Here is a 14,704-nt window from a genome sequence, read left to right as displayed (position 1 = left end):
GCCCAGTCCAGGAACCACTTCTCACCCCAGTATCCCTGGCCGCAACACACCGACCCAGAGATGAGGTATTAATCACCTACGGATTAACCCCCCAACTTTGCAGAACCCCGTGCCTGCAACATCCCGGAACCTGGAGCCACCATACCAAGATGGTGTCTCTCTGTCCAGTTACCATTGCCTTCAACCGCCTCTGGACCAGACCTACCCCCCGCCACAGGACAGGGCACGTGACTCCTTACGTGGCCTGGACCCGCCACATACCAAAAGCTTGTACCACACCTCCACGCAATCCCAGCGTCCACAAAACAGCACCAAGCACGTGAAGATGCACCCCCATCGCATCCCCAAAACCACCCGTTCAGCGCCACCAACTTTTGGCGCCGCCCCCCCAATAAGGCTCAATTGATACTGCCTATCGCACGAGCCACACGCCATTCCAACCTGGTCACACTATCAAAACTACCCCACGATTAAGCTCAGGTATGTCTTACACAATGCAACAACCAACAATTTTTTTTTTTTTTTTTAAAACATTCATAAATAACTTCTCGAGATACCAAATCGCTGCCTCCAATTTACTGGACCAGTACCATCGACCCGTCCAGACCCAACTGGCAACATTCAGGCGAGCCTCAGACCGTCGAGGCCCCGAGAACCAACGAATGCCCAAATATCCAAATGAGGCACACCCTCACCACAAAAACCCAGGGGTTATAAACCCACAGATAACACCAACCTGTTACGCCAACCCATTCCACTCCCAAAAGACTCAAATGCCCCCATTGCCTTAACCCGATAACAACTGAGGCCAAACGTAACACCGAAACAAGAGGACTCCCACCTCCCAATACTTCTCACAACCCCTTTTCTGAGCCCACCGAGGGGCCTCCGTGGCAGCCCAATCCAGAAGGAATACGACCCATAGTATTCCGGGCGCCCACCCCCGCCACCTGCAATCAAGTCTGCAGCACTGCCACAAAATGGTACCTTAACAAACGCGACACAATAATGAGCCTGGGCGCCCTCACAACATAATTCCGCACCCGGGACCGCGTATAACAACACCAACCTTCACCACCCGCCTAATCTAATTCGGTGAGCGACAAAGCCAGCGCTCAACCCACTGCACCACCTCGGACACATCCTCCAACATCCAACCTCCGCTCTTGACCGTAGATGGGCTGACCAACCCCACAATCTCAAAGCCCCCCAAAAGGCTAACACAAACCGTTTTGGACAAGGGAAACAAAAACCCGCTCGTGCTCAGATGAACATAGCCGCCACAAACCACTCACCAAACGCTGCCACAAAACAACGGAGACGGACCCTTGTATCCCGCTCCCTCACACCCTTACGACCAAACCCTTCAAGGCCTGCCGCGCCCTAAGATCCTGCGAAAACATCTCTCCACATCTAATCCTTAACAAGACAGCCACAGCCGCCACCCTCTGCTCCACTGCGGACGCCGGCCTAGCAGCCTGAAAACCGTTACTCACCACTGCCAATGCCACCATCAAATACTCCACTGGGCCTTCCTCACACATTGTCCCAAACGTTATCCGCGCCACCCATACTTCTGAATATCAGCCCCAAATAACCTCAGTCACTGGGCACCGAGCCGCTCCCCAACACAGCCACACCAGACTCCACAAGCCCTCCGGACACACCGTGCCCACCTCGTCTGCTACCCGGCCTCAACTCCCGAGACCTGCAGAACTGGAAGGAAACACAGCAGCTGCTATTCCCTTGGCGAACCCCAGTACTGGTTGCGCCACGCATAACATTTTTTTTTTTTTTTTTAAAACACATCCAATTGAGAAACCAACTGTCGCAAGTACGCCACCCTTGGCCCCAGGATTAGCAAACCAACTATTAATCGAATTCTCCACCAACTGATAGCCAGAATGACAGCACACCTTCCTCTTGGAAAAAACTGCCAACCTCCACCACCCGACCACTACCACCGATTGGAAGCGCTACCCCACAATGCCCAACCAGAAAACAACTGGACCCGCTGCCTCCGAGTACCGCAGCTACGTTCCATCAGGTAGCACCTTACCCAGCCACAATCCGCGGCCACTAAATCGCCGTAAGAAAAAACCTCCTACACCATCAGATCATCATTGATCTCCCTCGTGACCACACACAAAGGATCCGATGGCTGCACCCTTGGCGCAGCCATCGCCAGCCGTCCAGCAGACACGCACCCCAGCGGCGTAACTCTGCACCCGTGGTTCGACCGCCCCTGCAAAGACTGCACCGCCTGAAACCGGACCGTCTTAGCTGACCTAACTGCCTCTATCGCAGCCCATAGGACCACACCATTACCCACGAATCCTACCCCTCTGACCATAACATCAAACTTTATCCCCACAAACCGTATCACTGGCGTTGGACCCTCAGTCTTCGCCTGCGCCAACAGGCCCAAAAGAGTATCCACCACCATCTGTAATAAAACAATCAACCTCAACGAATCATCAACCCGCCAACCCGATGTAAAGAGAATCAACCTATAATGAATAAGAGGTGTAAGCTGGGACACACCACGCACAAACCACTCCACCAAGAAATAACCGCCTCCAAAGGAACATAAAATGGGACAACAACCCATTAGCACCCACCGATCAACATAATAATAACTCCCCTCCCCACCGCAGCACCAGAACTGCTAGCTAGCAGGGTGGACCAGTAACAACCTAAATGCCGCCTCCAAATTCGCCTTTGCCATCAATGCTCCCCGGCTCACCGCCTTTACCAAATCCCACCCTCTGTCAAACGACACATAATAAACCGCCGACAATTCTGGAGCCAAGCAGGCATACACCGATGACTCCTCCAGATAAGATACGTTTTGAACAAGCCGAAATATATACATCTATATACGGCTCATTTCCGGCACTACCCCCCAACAGAGAAACCCAATCGTGACAAGGAGGGCCCCGAATGGCCCACCCATCCTGCCCAACACCACTTCCTGACCCCTCTTTCCACTGACAACCACCAGGTGTCCCCTAGCCCAGCGCAAACTTCCAATAAGGAGGCAAAGATCCACCAATATAAATAGAATGACGCAGAATTACTATGTTCCTTACCCCAACCCAACACTTATGCTTAAGACAACCGTCCGCGCCAAATCTGCACCACCCATCCTTCTATTCCCCCCAAAAAACCCTCATCGTCCGTGTCGCCGGGGTTCCAAGCCCCGAACAGCCAACTACCCCCCAAAAAGGGGGGGGGGGCTGACTAGGAGCCGCCATCCACTGCAGCCATAAGGATGTGCCCGTATGATCCTACCGCATACTGGCACGCAACACCTTCCCTTGCTGAAATTACTCGGCGTACTGAAGCCAGACTAAACCGCCATATGACCTAACAAGCCACCCCAAATGGATCCATATAACCGAACCATGCCGAACCAATTACCCAATTCCTTCCCCCGATACCCTTGCCAAAAAACGCAAATGCCCGCAGCCACGTTGCAAATGTACGAGGGTGAGCCTCCACCGGCGCTCCCCTCCCTCTACTTATCCTTCCTGGAATCACTTGGCTTAACCTAATCCAGGTGAAACTGTTCCCGGGGGAGCAGCGAAACTATTGCTACACGTTCCCCATTCAAATCTTATCCCTCACATCCTCCAGCAAGTGAGCCCCCCCAGCGGGCCTTTGAAGCACCCATACCTCTCACACTTGGCCACTGTCAGCCAGACGCACCACCTCATCCCCCTCTTCGTTCCTCACCACTCACTCTGTCACAGCCCTTGCCGCCTCTGCCCGAAAATGCTCCCCTGCCGCCTCATGCGCCCTCACTCTGCCTGCCGCACCTGCGCCTACTAACCACCGATCCCGTCCATGCCGCCGGCGGTGCATGCGCACTCTCCACAACCGTATACACCACTTCAGTAAACCCCATACCTGGTCAAAACACCAACCCACTCGGCGCTGCCGTGTCCGCAGCCGCCCCCCCCAGCCCTGCCAAATCCACGGCCGTCTCACCCGACCGCGACCCGGCATATCCTGGAATAAAAATCACGCCATCCGGACGTCTGATTCATCCGTCGCTGCTTCCTCCTCCTGCTCGCTGGAGCCGACCGCCTCTGGCTCATGTAATGCAGACGCCGCCGAAGCGCTGCCACCACCACGGCCGTCCTCCTGGTACGCCGCGTGGGCACCATCCTCCAAGCTCCATCTTCTGTCCCGCGGCGACAACCCCGGAAACCGTCCCGTCCTACGGGCTGCCACCGCGGGCCTTATCTTCTGGCCTGACCCCCCCTTGCTACCTGCAAGGACAGGGGGTACCTGTGGCCCGACCCGCTGCCAGCAGACTCCCATCCAGAGCCGCCAGCCTCCTGCCCTCCTGGGCCCAGAAGGCATCCGTCCGCCGGGCCCTCCCCCCCTTGGGGGAGACCGCCGCTGCCGGGAGCTGCACGCCTGCTCTGGGTGACCAGGCGGGGACCGCAGGGCCCCCGCCGTCACCCCCACGTACCGACGCCTCCCGGGCATCCGTCGCACCATGCTCGCCTGCCCTGGTGCCGGACCCCTTGCTGGCTGCAGCCCCCCGGCCCCCCCCTCCACCCGCGGGGGGGAAGGGGGGTAACGCTGGCCTCCGTCCTCGCCGGGCCCTCTCCTGGCCAGGAGCCGCCGCATCCAGCCCTCCTGGGCCCCATGAAAGCCTCTGTCCGCTGGGCCCTCCCCCTCCTGGGGGAGACCGCCGCGGCCGGGAGCTGCAACCTGATCTGGGTGACCAAGCAGGAACTGCAGGGCCCCTGCCGTCACCCCCACTCACCGACGCTTCCTGGGCACCCGTCGCCCCAGGCCCGCCTGCCCTGGTGCCGGACCCACCACTGGCTGCAGCTCCGCGGCCCCCCCCCCGCCTTCCGCGAGGGGTAAAGCTGGCCTCTGTCACCGCCGGGCGCTCTCCCCGTCCGGGAGCCGCCGCATCCAGCAATCCAGGCCGCGGCTCGGACCGGAAGTAGGCCGCAGCCAAGCCACGCCCCCCTCCCGGCTGCCGCGGCCCGGACGGAGATTCCTCCCGCGGCCGGAGCAGCAGCTGAGTACTGCCCTGCCCACGTCCTACCGCGGAGGGTCCCCGAAGGGGCTCTCGCATCTCCTCCTCGCTCCCCCCGCACACGGCAAGTACCTGAGATATGAGGGAGGGGGGACGCCGCCCGCAGCTGACAGGGGAGCGAGGGGAAAGTGCCAACGGGTTAACCCCCAGAAGCCAAGACGTGGGACCGCGCTGCCAGGGGCCCGTGCACTGCCATGATGAATCCGCTGCTCCCGGGTAGCAGCCATCCTGTCGCACGTCCGGATCGTTCCATATCCGGAAGTCTGGTGATGTGAGGGGCTGGGGAACCTCCATCATGACGTCCTTGTACAGATCTTTGTGTCCTTCTAAATACTCCCACTCCTCCATGGAGAAATAGAAGGTGACGTCCTGACACCTTATAGGAACCTCTCCAGTCAGATCGTTCCATATCCGGAAGTCAAGAGAGAGGGGGTAAGTCAAAGTCCTTTACTTACACCCCTCAACTGTCCCACCTCTTCCTCCAGGGAACTCCTCCTACCCACCAATCCCTTTACTCTGCCTTATAAACAAACCATTCCTGTTTCCATTAACCCCATCACTCCTTCCCTTCCCTCTAGTCATGTCGCCCCTCCACCCTATGGGTTCCATGGCTTTCTGGATAAGATAACTGTTCATTGGATTTATATCTAAATGCTACAGTTCGCGCTCTACTGTTATGGCTAAAAATGTTAACGTTATGGGGCCCCCACCAGATTTTCTGCCCAGGGGCCCCCACCAACCTTAATCCGGCCCCGTACGTCCCTGCTGTGCAAAGACACTATGGGGAAATGGGGGACAATTGATACAACTGTCCGGCTGTCTGCCTAAAATGTTTTTAAATCTCAAGACTCCAGGATGTGTCCAAGGTGTGTCTTGTCTGTACTGGCAGGGGTGTGGGAGCCAGCCTTATACTTGTCTCTCATCCACCTCAATATTTCTTATGCCAATATACTAGAAAGCTAATGGCTTTGCTGAAACAGTGGTGCTGCACTGTAAAATGTATTTTTGCTGTTTTGGAAGCTTTTTGACTTCACAGTTTGTAACATTCTTTTTTGTTGCAATCCAAGATAAAGATCTATTGAAATAATAATGTAAAATCTATGGGCTCAAGAAAAACTGTTTTGTTGTAAAGTGATTAATTCAACCTATTTTTATTAGTCGGTAAGCTGATTGTAAGTAATTTTGCACTTCTAGTCCACTGGTGCTAATTGTATTAATAATTCTCTATCAAAAAATTATCATATAACTAATTATATTTATTAAGCAACAATACCATTTATAATGCCAGAATTGTTTATAATTTAATACAAACATGTTTGAATGTGTCGATCTAATAATGTGAACTTTAATTAATTTAATCATTTTGATTAGCTTCCAAAATACACTTTTTAATAGCCAGAGGTGAAAATGGATTTCAAAAATAAGAAATGTGAAATGTTTTCAATAAATGTAACTGCACAATATCTGTCCATGTCTACATTTGGTTGAATTACCTCATTGCTTAATAAAAGTAAAAAATTTAAAAAAGCTGATAAATGCAAAGTTATATGACATAAATATTGTTACATAATTAATAGATTCATGTATTATTTCTTATCTTAGATTGTTGAATTAAGAACGGCTTTAATTATACTGTTATGGTATAGATAAAAAAAAATTGAATGGCACATTTTAAAAGAGCTTTCATGTGATTTTTTACTTTTTTACTTTACAGCTGAATTTGTAGCTGATGTGGCAGAAAAAACAAAATGTTGCTATTTTAAAGTGAGCTCCAAAATTCAGCTGAATAAAATATCAAAGGCACAACTATGGATTTATCTAAAGCCTATCCAAAGGTCTACAACAGTTCTGGTGCAAATCTTAAGACTTGTTAAGCCTTTGAAAGATGGTTCAAAACATATTGGAATCCGAGCATTAAAACATGAGATGAATCCAGGACCTGGATCTTGGCAAAGTATAGATGTGAAAACTGTGCTTCAAAACTGGCTGAAGTATCCTGAATCCAATCTAGGCATTGAAATTAAAGCATTTGATGGGAATGGAGAAGACCTTGCCGTTACCAACAATGACAATGGGCTGGTAAATTTAAATTTTTAGTTAAATGATGTGTTTAGACATTTTAGTTAGGCTAGGTTCACATTTCCGTTGTTTTGCATCAGTCACATGCGTTGCTTGACACTTGTGACTGATGCGTTGTACAACGGGTGACAAGAATTGGAATTTCTTTGTCACAAGAAACTGGATTCCATTGTAAAACGAGTGATCGTTCACAATAGCCGGCCGCCGGCTTCTGTGAACGATCAGCTGATCTCCCGGCTGCCGGCTTTTGAGAGCGACTGATCACTCTCAAAAGCCGGTGGCTGGGAGATCAGCTGACCGCTCACAGAATCCGGCTGCCGGGTGATCAGCTGATCGTTCGGCCGCAGAGAGAGAGACATTAATTTGAATGATTAAACACAATATTTGAGCATGTGCAGTGAAAACATAAGGATTCCGCTGCTCAGAAAAAGTTACATGCTGCGTTCCTGCTGCCCAACGGTCAGTCGTTCCACGACTGATCAGTCACGCGGCGGATGCAACGCAAGGGCATCAGTTGCAATCCGCCGCTCATACAAGTCTATGGGAAACAACGGAATCCGCCAAACGGATTGCGTTGTTTATCAGAGCGGCGGATTGTGACTGATTATAAACAACGGAAATGTGAACCTAGCCTTAATTTCAGTAAATTCTAGTTATTTGTACCAATATTCCTGAATACCAATCAGAAAAAAACACGTGCATCATATATCTAGTAAAAAATGTAAACAAAAGAAATAATTTAACTTGGGCATTGTATTTTCATAGATCTGTACATGGTTATATTAGTGCACATTTCATTATGCTTCTGATCTAGGCAGAGCTATATTGCTTCATTTCACTATATACCGTATTTTTCGGACTATAAGGCGCACTTTTTTCCCCCAAATGTAGGGGGAAAGTGGGGGTTGCGTCTTATAGTCTGAATGTGGCTGTGGAGAATGAGGGTGCTGTGGTGGAGCGGGTCATGAGGCTGTAGCAGCGCCTGCCGTGACCACGTGGGCCCGCTCATTACATATGCACGCCCGTCCTCCAGCCAATCATCTCTCAGTGCTGAAGCCAGCGCTGACAGGTGGGCGGGGGGTGCGTGCATAATTAACAGCCGGCCCGCATGATTACCCCTGGCAACTACAGCCTGGCGTGATAATGTGCGGCTGTATTCACTGCCCCCGCGCATCATCATGAGCGTGGGGTGCAGTGAATATTATGGTATACTTACCGGTCACTTCCCTGCAGCATCGCAATCTCCTCCTGTCGGTGCCGGCCAGCTGATCTGTGTAGAGAGCGGTGAGCACAGCGATGACGTCATCGCTGTGTGCGCCGCTAGTCTCCATGCAGGTCAGCTGACAGGCAGACAGGAAGATGAGCGATGCTGCAGACAAAGGTGACGGCTCCACACAGATCAGCTACGCTGCTTCCGCCACAGACAGGGGGAGAAGCAATGCTGCATGGAGCGAGGAAAGGTGAGTATAAACGTTTTTTTTTGTGTATGACACAGGATACATGCCATATAGCAGGATGGGGGATATAGCAGGATAGGGCCATGTAGCAGGATGGATGGGGTATATAGCAGGATGGATGGGGGTATATAGCAGGATGGATGGGGGTATATAGCAGGATGGATAGGGTATATAGCAGGATGAGGGCATATTCCAGGATGGCACTATATAGCAGGATGGGGGTATATAGCAGGATGGGGTTATATAGCAGGATGCCAGTATATAGCAAGATAAGGGCATATACCAGGATGGGGTACATATATACAGTGCCTACAAGTAGTATTCAACCCCCTGCAGATTTAGCAGGTTTGATAAGATGCAAATAAGTTAGAGCCTGCAAACTTCAAACAAGAGCAGGATTTATTAACAGATGCATAAATCTTACAAACCAACAAGTTATGTTGCTCAGTTAAATTTTAATAAATTTTCAACATAAAAGTGTGGGTCAATTATTATTCAACCCCTAGGTTTAATATTTTGTGGAATAACCCTTGTTTGCAATTACAGCTAATAATCGTCCTTTATAAGACCTGATCAGGCCGGCACAGGTCTCTGGAGTTATCTTGGCCCACTCCTTCATGCAGATCTTCTCCAAGTTATCTAGGTTCTTTGGGTGTCTCAGGTGGACTTTAATCTTGAGCTCCTTCCACAAGTTTTCAATTGGGTTAAGGTCAGGAGACTGACTAGGCCACTGCAACACCTTGATTTTTTCCCTCTTGAACCAGGCCTTCTTTTTCTTGGCTGTGTGCTTTGGGTCGTTGTCTTGTTGGAAGATGAAATGACGACCCATCTTAAGATCCTTGATGGAGGAGCGGAGGTTCTTGGTCAAAATCTCGAGGTAGGCCGTGTTATCCATATTCCCATGGATGCGGACCAGATGGCCAGGCCCCTTGGCTGAGAAACAGCCCCACAGCATGATGCTGCCACCACCATGCTTGACTGTAGGGATGGTATTCTTGGGGTCGTATGCAGTGCCATCCAGTCTCCAAACGTCACGTGTGTGGTTGGCACCAAAGATCTCGATCTTGGTCTCATCAGACCAGAGAACCTTGAACCAGTCTGTCTCAGAGTCCTCCAAGTGATCATGAGCAAACTGTAGACGAGCCTTGGCATGACACTTTGAAAGTAAAGGTACCTTACGGGCTCGTCGGGAACGGAGACCATTGCGGTGGAGTACGTTACTTATGGTATTGACTGAAACCAATGTCCCTACTGCCATGAGATCTTCCCGGAGCTCCTTCCTTGTTGTCCCTGGGTTAGCCTTGACTCTTCGGACAAGCCTGGCCTCGGCACGGGAGGAAACTTTCAAAGGCTGTCCAGGCCGTGGAAGGCTAACAGTAGTTCCATAAGCCTTCCACTTCCGGATGATGCTCCCAACAGTGGAGACAGGTAGGCCCAACTCCTTGGAAAGGGTTTTGTACCCCTTGCCAGCCTTGTGACCCTCCACGATCTTGTCTCTGATGGCCTTTGAATGCTCCTTTGTCTTTCCCATGTTGACCAAGTATGAGTGCTGTTCACAAGTTTGGGGAGGGTCTTAATTAGTCAGAAAAGGCTGGAAAAAGAGATAATTAATCCAAACATGTGAAGCTCATTGTTCTTTGTGCCTGAAATACTTCTTAATACTTTAGGGGAACCAAACAGAATTCTGGTGGATTGAGGGGTTGCATAATAAATGACACTCTGAATAAACTTTTCACAATTTAAAAAAAAAAAAAAAAAAAGAAATAAGATTCTTTTTTGCTGCAGTGCATTTCACACTTCCAGGCTGATCTACAGTCCAAATGTCACAATGCCAAGTTGATTCCGAATGTGTAAACCTGCTAAATCTGCAGGGGGTTGAATACTACTTGTAGGCACTGTACAAGGATGGGGATCATATACAAGGCAGGAGGTGAATTACCAGGCTGGGGTACCTTAGTAGAGAATTTGAGGACATTACCCCCATAACAGTGTCAGCAGCAGATCCTCGCCCCATAACAGTGTGTTATGACCACATTTTTTGCTTAAAATTTTATTTTCCAATTTTCCTCCTCTAAAACCAGGGTGCATCTTATGATCCGGTTCGTCTTATAGTCCGAAAAATACGATAAGTTAGACTAGTTATTTTTTTTATATACTGTCTTAAAATTATGCCTTTGGGGGGGGCAGATGCATGCCTTAAGGGGGCTTTACACGCTACGATATCGTTAATGTTTTATCGTCGGGGTCTCGTCGTTAGTGCGGCATTAACGTTATCGCAGCGTGGGACACTTCTGAGCGATTTTGAATCATTCCGGCTGCAATGCGGAAGGAAGGAGGTGCGCGGGATGTTACGTCCCGCTCTTCTTCGCCCCTCCGCTTCTATTGGGCGGCCGCTCAGTGACATCGCTGTGACGCCGCACGTACCGCCCCCTTAGAAAGGAGGCGGTTCGCCGGTCACAGGGACGTCGCTAGGCAGGTAAGTAGCGTGACGGGTCTGGGCAATGTTGTGCGGCACGGGCAGCGATTTGCCCGTGTCGCACAACCGATGGAGGCGGGAACGCACGCTAGCGATATCGGTACCGATATCGCAGCGTGTAAAGCGGCCTTTACTCTTGTTTTTACATAGTGTTTTCAAAATCAAGAAGCCATGACCTTTTCACACAGTTGAGTCCAAATTTGCCCCTTTTGGGGAGTATCAATAGGTTAGTACTTTGCTAAACAAACAAGCAATAGCTTTTCCACAAGCCATGCAAAAATGATCCTTTAATTTAAGTATCACTACCATGATGGGTTTTTTCTGTTCAAATGTGCATGTAGTTTACCTTCACTTTCTCTGGTATTCAGCATCCTTCTGGTACTCTTCTGAGTGATGACATTGCTCTTCTGACTCTCTAGGTCACATTATGCGCTGCTTGACCCAGAAGTGGCTTCTACAATGTAAGCTTACAGAGCATTAAGGGGGCTTTACACGGTACGACCGATTGTGCGATTTCACAATCGATCGTACCCGCCCCCGTCCTTTTTGCGTCACGGGCAAATCGCTGCCCGTGGCGCACAAAGTCGGTAACCCCCCGTCACACATACTTACCTCTTGTGCGACCATGCTGTGGGCGGCGAATGTCCACTTCCTGGAGTGGGAGGGACGTTCGGCGTCACAGTGACGTCACACGGCCGCCGGCCAATAGAAGCAGAGGGGCGGAGGTGAGTAGGATGTAAACATCCCGCCCACCTCCTTCCTTCCACATAGAGCCGGCGGCGGCCGCGGGAGGCAGGTGAGCTGCTCATCGTTCCCGTGGTGTCACACGGAGCGGCGTGTGCTACCACGGAAACGATGAACAACTAAATTAAACGATGTTATGGAACCTAGCGAGCAGTACACGACTCACGATTTGTGAGCGATACTGCGTCGCTAGGAGGTGTCACACAGGCCGGCATCGCCAGCGATGCCGGATGTGTGTCACAAAAACCGTGACCCCGACGATCTATCGCACGATAGATTGTCTGGTGTAAAGCAGCCTTAAGGGGCACTTTGCACACTGCGACATCGCAGGTGCGATGTCGGTGGGGTCAAATTGAAAATGACGCACTTCCGGCATCGCATGCGACATCGCAGTGTGTAAAGGCTGGATGATACGATTAACGACCGCAAAAGCGTCGTAATCGTATCATCGGTGCAGCGTCGGCGTAATCCATGATTACGCTGACGCAATGGTCCGATGTTGTTCCTCGCTCCTGCGGCAGCACACATCGCTGTGTGTGAAGTCGCAGGAGCGAGGAACGTCTCCTACCGGCCTCACTGCGGCTTCCGTAGGATATGCGGAAGGAAGGAGGTGGGCAGGATGTTTACATCCTGCTCATCTCCGCCCCTCCGCTCTGATTGGCCGGCTGCCGTGTGATGTCGCAGTGACGCCGCACGACCCGCCCCCTTAACAAGGAGGCGGGTCGCCGGCCACAGGGACGTCGCACGGCAGGTGAGTGTGTGTGTGAAGCTGGCGTAGCGATAACTTTCGCTACGCCAGCTATCACCACATATCGCTGCTGCGACGGGGGCGGGCACTATCGCACTCGGCATCGCAGCATCGGCCTGCGATGTCGTAGTGTGCAAAGTGCCCCTTAGACCAAGGCTGCATAGGCTTGCATTTTAAAAGAGTCTTCTTGCTCATGCACAGAGCATAGAGTGAGCCAGATAGTCTGCATAGCAATGACATCATTGAAAAAAGGAGTGGAAGCAATGAATATTGAAGAAACAAGTAAGTATATTAATGCACTCACACTGCAATCCAAGCACATATATGCAAAATTAAATAAAAAAAAAAAACTTCATGAGATTACTTCTTTAAAGAAAAAAAACAGGTGTACTGTGTTCAAGTTACTGTTTCTCAATTATGATTGAAAAATATTCCTTTTATGAAGGTCCACAACTACTTTGATAATAACAAATTTAGGCAATTACAAAGAAATTTTCAAGCAGTCCAAAAACTTTCCATTTTATAGGGAGGAAAAATAAGATTATTTTCAAAATGAAAAAGCTATGTCGTGTCACCAAGCCTTTAAAAAAAATAGCAGTGCAGTCTAGCACTACGAAACACAGTAGGCGCCAGATGATGTGTGGCTGGCATGGCTGTACAGTGACTGCAGCAGAAGCAATAGGACAGGGCAGGCAAGAGGATGTTTGGCATCTTAGGACAATGGTAATCTGCCAGTATTACACTATGAAATACAGTGGGCAGCCGGTGATTTGTGGCCCTTAAGGAGCAGCATGGCAATAAGTGGGTAATATGAGTGACTGTGCAGGTACAGTATATCATGGCAGAGAGTTAGGATGGGGCAGGCAAGGAAATGTGTGGCATTTGTGGTGGAGAACCTGCTTCATTTGAGTTTGACAAAGCCACTGACCATGCTAGTACTGGCCTCTCCAACATTATCCTAGATACTGGACATGACAACACACTCATAGCAAACGAGGCACGTTTTGGCCACTTGTCCACTCTGTTGTTGACCCAGAAGTACAAGGAATTGGGCCACAGGGCATCTGCTGGTAAAAGAACACAGTGCAGGTAAGACTGGATCTGGCTGTTTAAGTGTGCAATTCTGTTTACTGATCTGCAGCAGTTTGATGCAACAACAGGTGAATGCATATATTTTAAAGGTTTTCGACACCTAATCTGAGAGCAGCATAATGAATCCTGATTCCAGTGATGTGTCACTTACTTGGTTGTTTAGTGTAGTTTTGATAAAATCACTGTTTAATCAGCAGTAGATTATCATTAGAGTACTACTTAGCGTGCTGCCAGGTACTCCAGCATATTCATGAGCTCTGTTTAACTGCTAGATCTGCAGCACAGAAAACATTGATTTTATCAAAATAACAGCAAACAGCTCAGTGACACATCGCTGGAATCAGAATCTCTGCCCATACATTATGCTGCTCTCAGATGGGTAACAGATTCCCTTTAATTGGTGCTGCTGTTGGCTCGATTATTTGTTAGGCCTCTTTCACACGTTCGTGTCTCCGGCACGTGTTTGATCCGCTTCCTCATGTACCGGAGACACGGGCACACGTAGACCCATTAAAAATCAATGGGTCTGTGTTCACATGCGTATTCTGCCAATGACCGTGTGTACGTGTGGCGCATACCTGTCTCTGCCACTGCTGTCACTTGCTTCCCACCGCCGCTCATTATGCTCATTGCATATTCACTTCACTGCGGCCGGAAGCTGCAGTAGCGGGGAGTTGGCAGGACCGGAGACCAGAGAACAGCACCACGGAGAGCAAGGCCAGGGACAGGTGAGTAGAAAGTTTCCGTTGTCCGTGTGTTATCACGGAGAACACACATGAGCCATAAACACAGCTTACGGAGGGCAAAACGCACCTTTGACACGTCTAAAAAACGTGCGTGGTTTTTCACGGATGTGCGAAAGAGGCCTTAAATTGTAATTGTGATGGCCCAGGGATGCAGATCCTCTTGAGGGATGCCACAGGACTTGTTCGATATGGCAAACAGGTAATGTCAGTTTTTATTTTATGTGTCGTGACGCCACTCACGGCTTGCGGTCAGGGATGTGGATGACCGCCGCTGCAGGTTTTATGAGCGTCTGGGGC

General features: G+C 50.2%; 1 protein-coding gene across 1 annotated transcript in view; it reads left to right on the top strand.

The window, feature by feature from the left end:
* The window catches only part of LOC142245222 (growth/differentiation factor 8-like), a 645,236-nt gene that overhangs the window by 367,475 nt on the left and 263,057 nt on the right, over positions 1–14,704 (top strand). Inside the window, exon 2 of the mRNA XM_075317760.1 lies at positions 6,780–7,144. Within this exon, the coding sequence (XP_075173875.1) occupies positions 6,780–7,144 (365 nt within the window). The remainder of the gene's footprint in view (positions 1–6,779; positions 7,145–14,704) is intronic.

The sequence above is a fragment of the Anomaloglossus baeobatrachus genome, chromosome 7, assembly GCF_048569485.1.
Source record: "Anomaloglossus baeobatrachus isolate aAnoBae1 chromosome 7, aAnoBae1.hap1, whole genome shotgun sequence".
Taxonomy (NCBI): Eukaryota; Metazoa; Chordata; class Amphibia; order Anura; family Aromobatidae; genus Anomaloglossus; species Anomaloglossus baeobatrachus.
The sequence above is the reverse complement of the archived record's forward strand: the minus strand, read 5'-3'. Positions and strand labels throughout refer to the sequence as shown.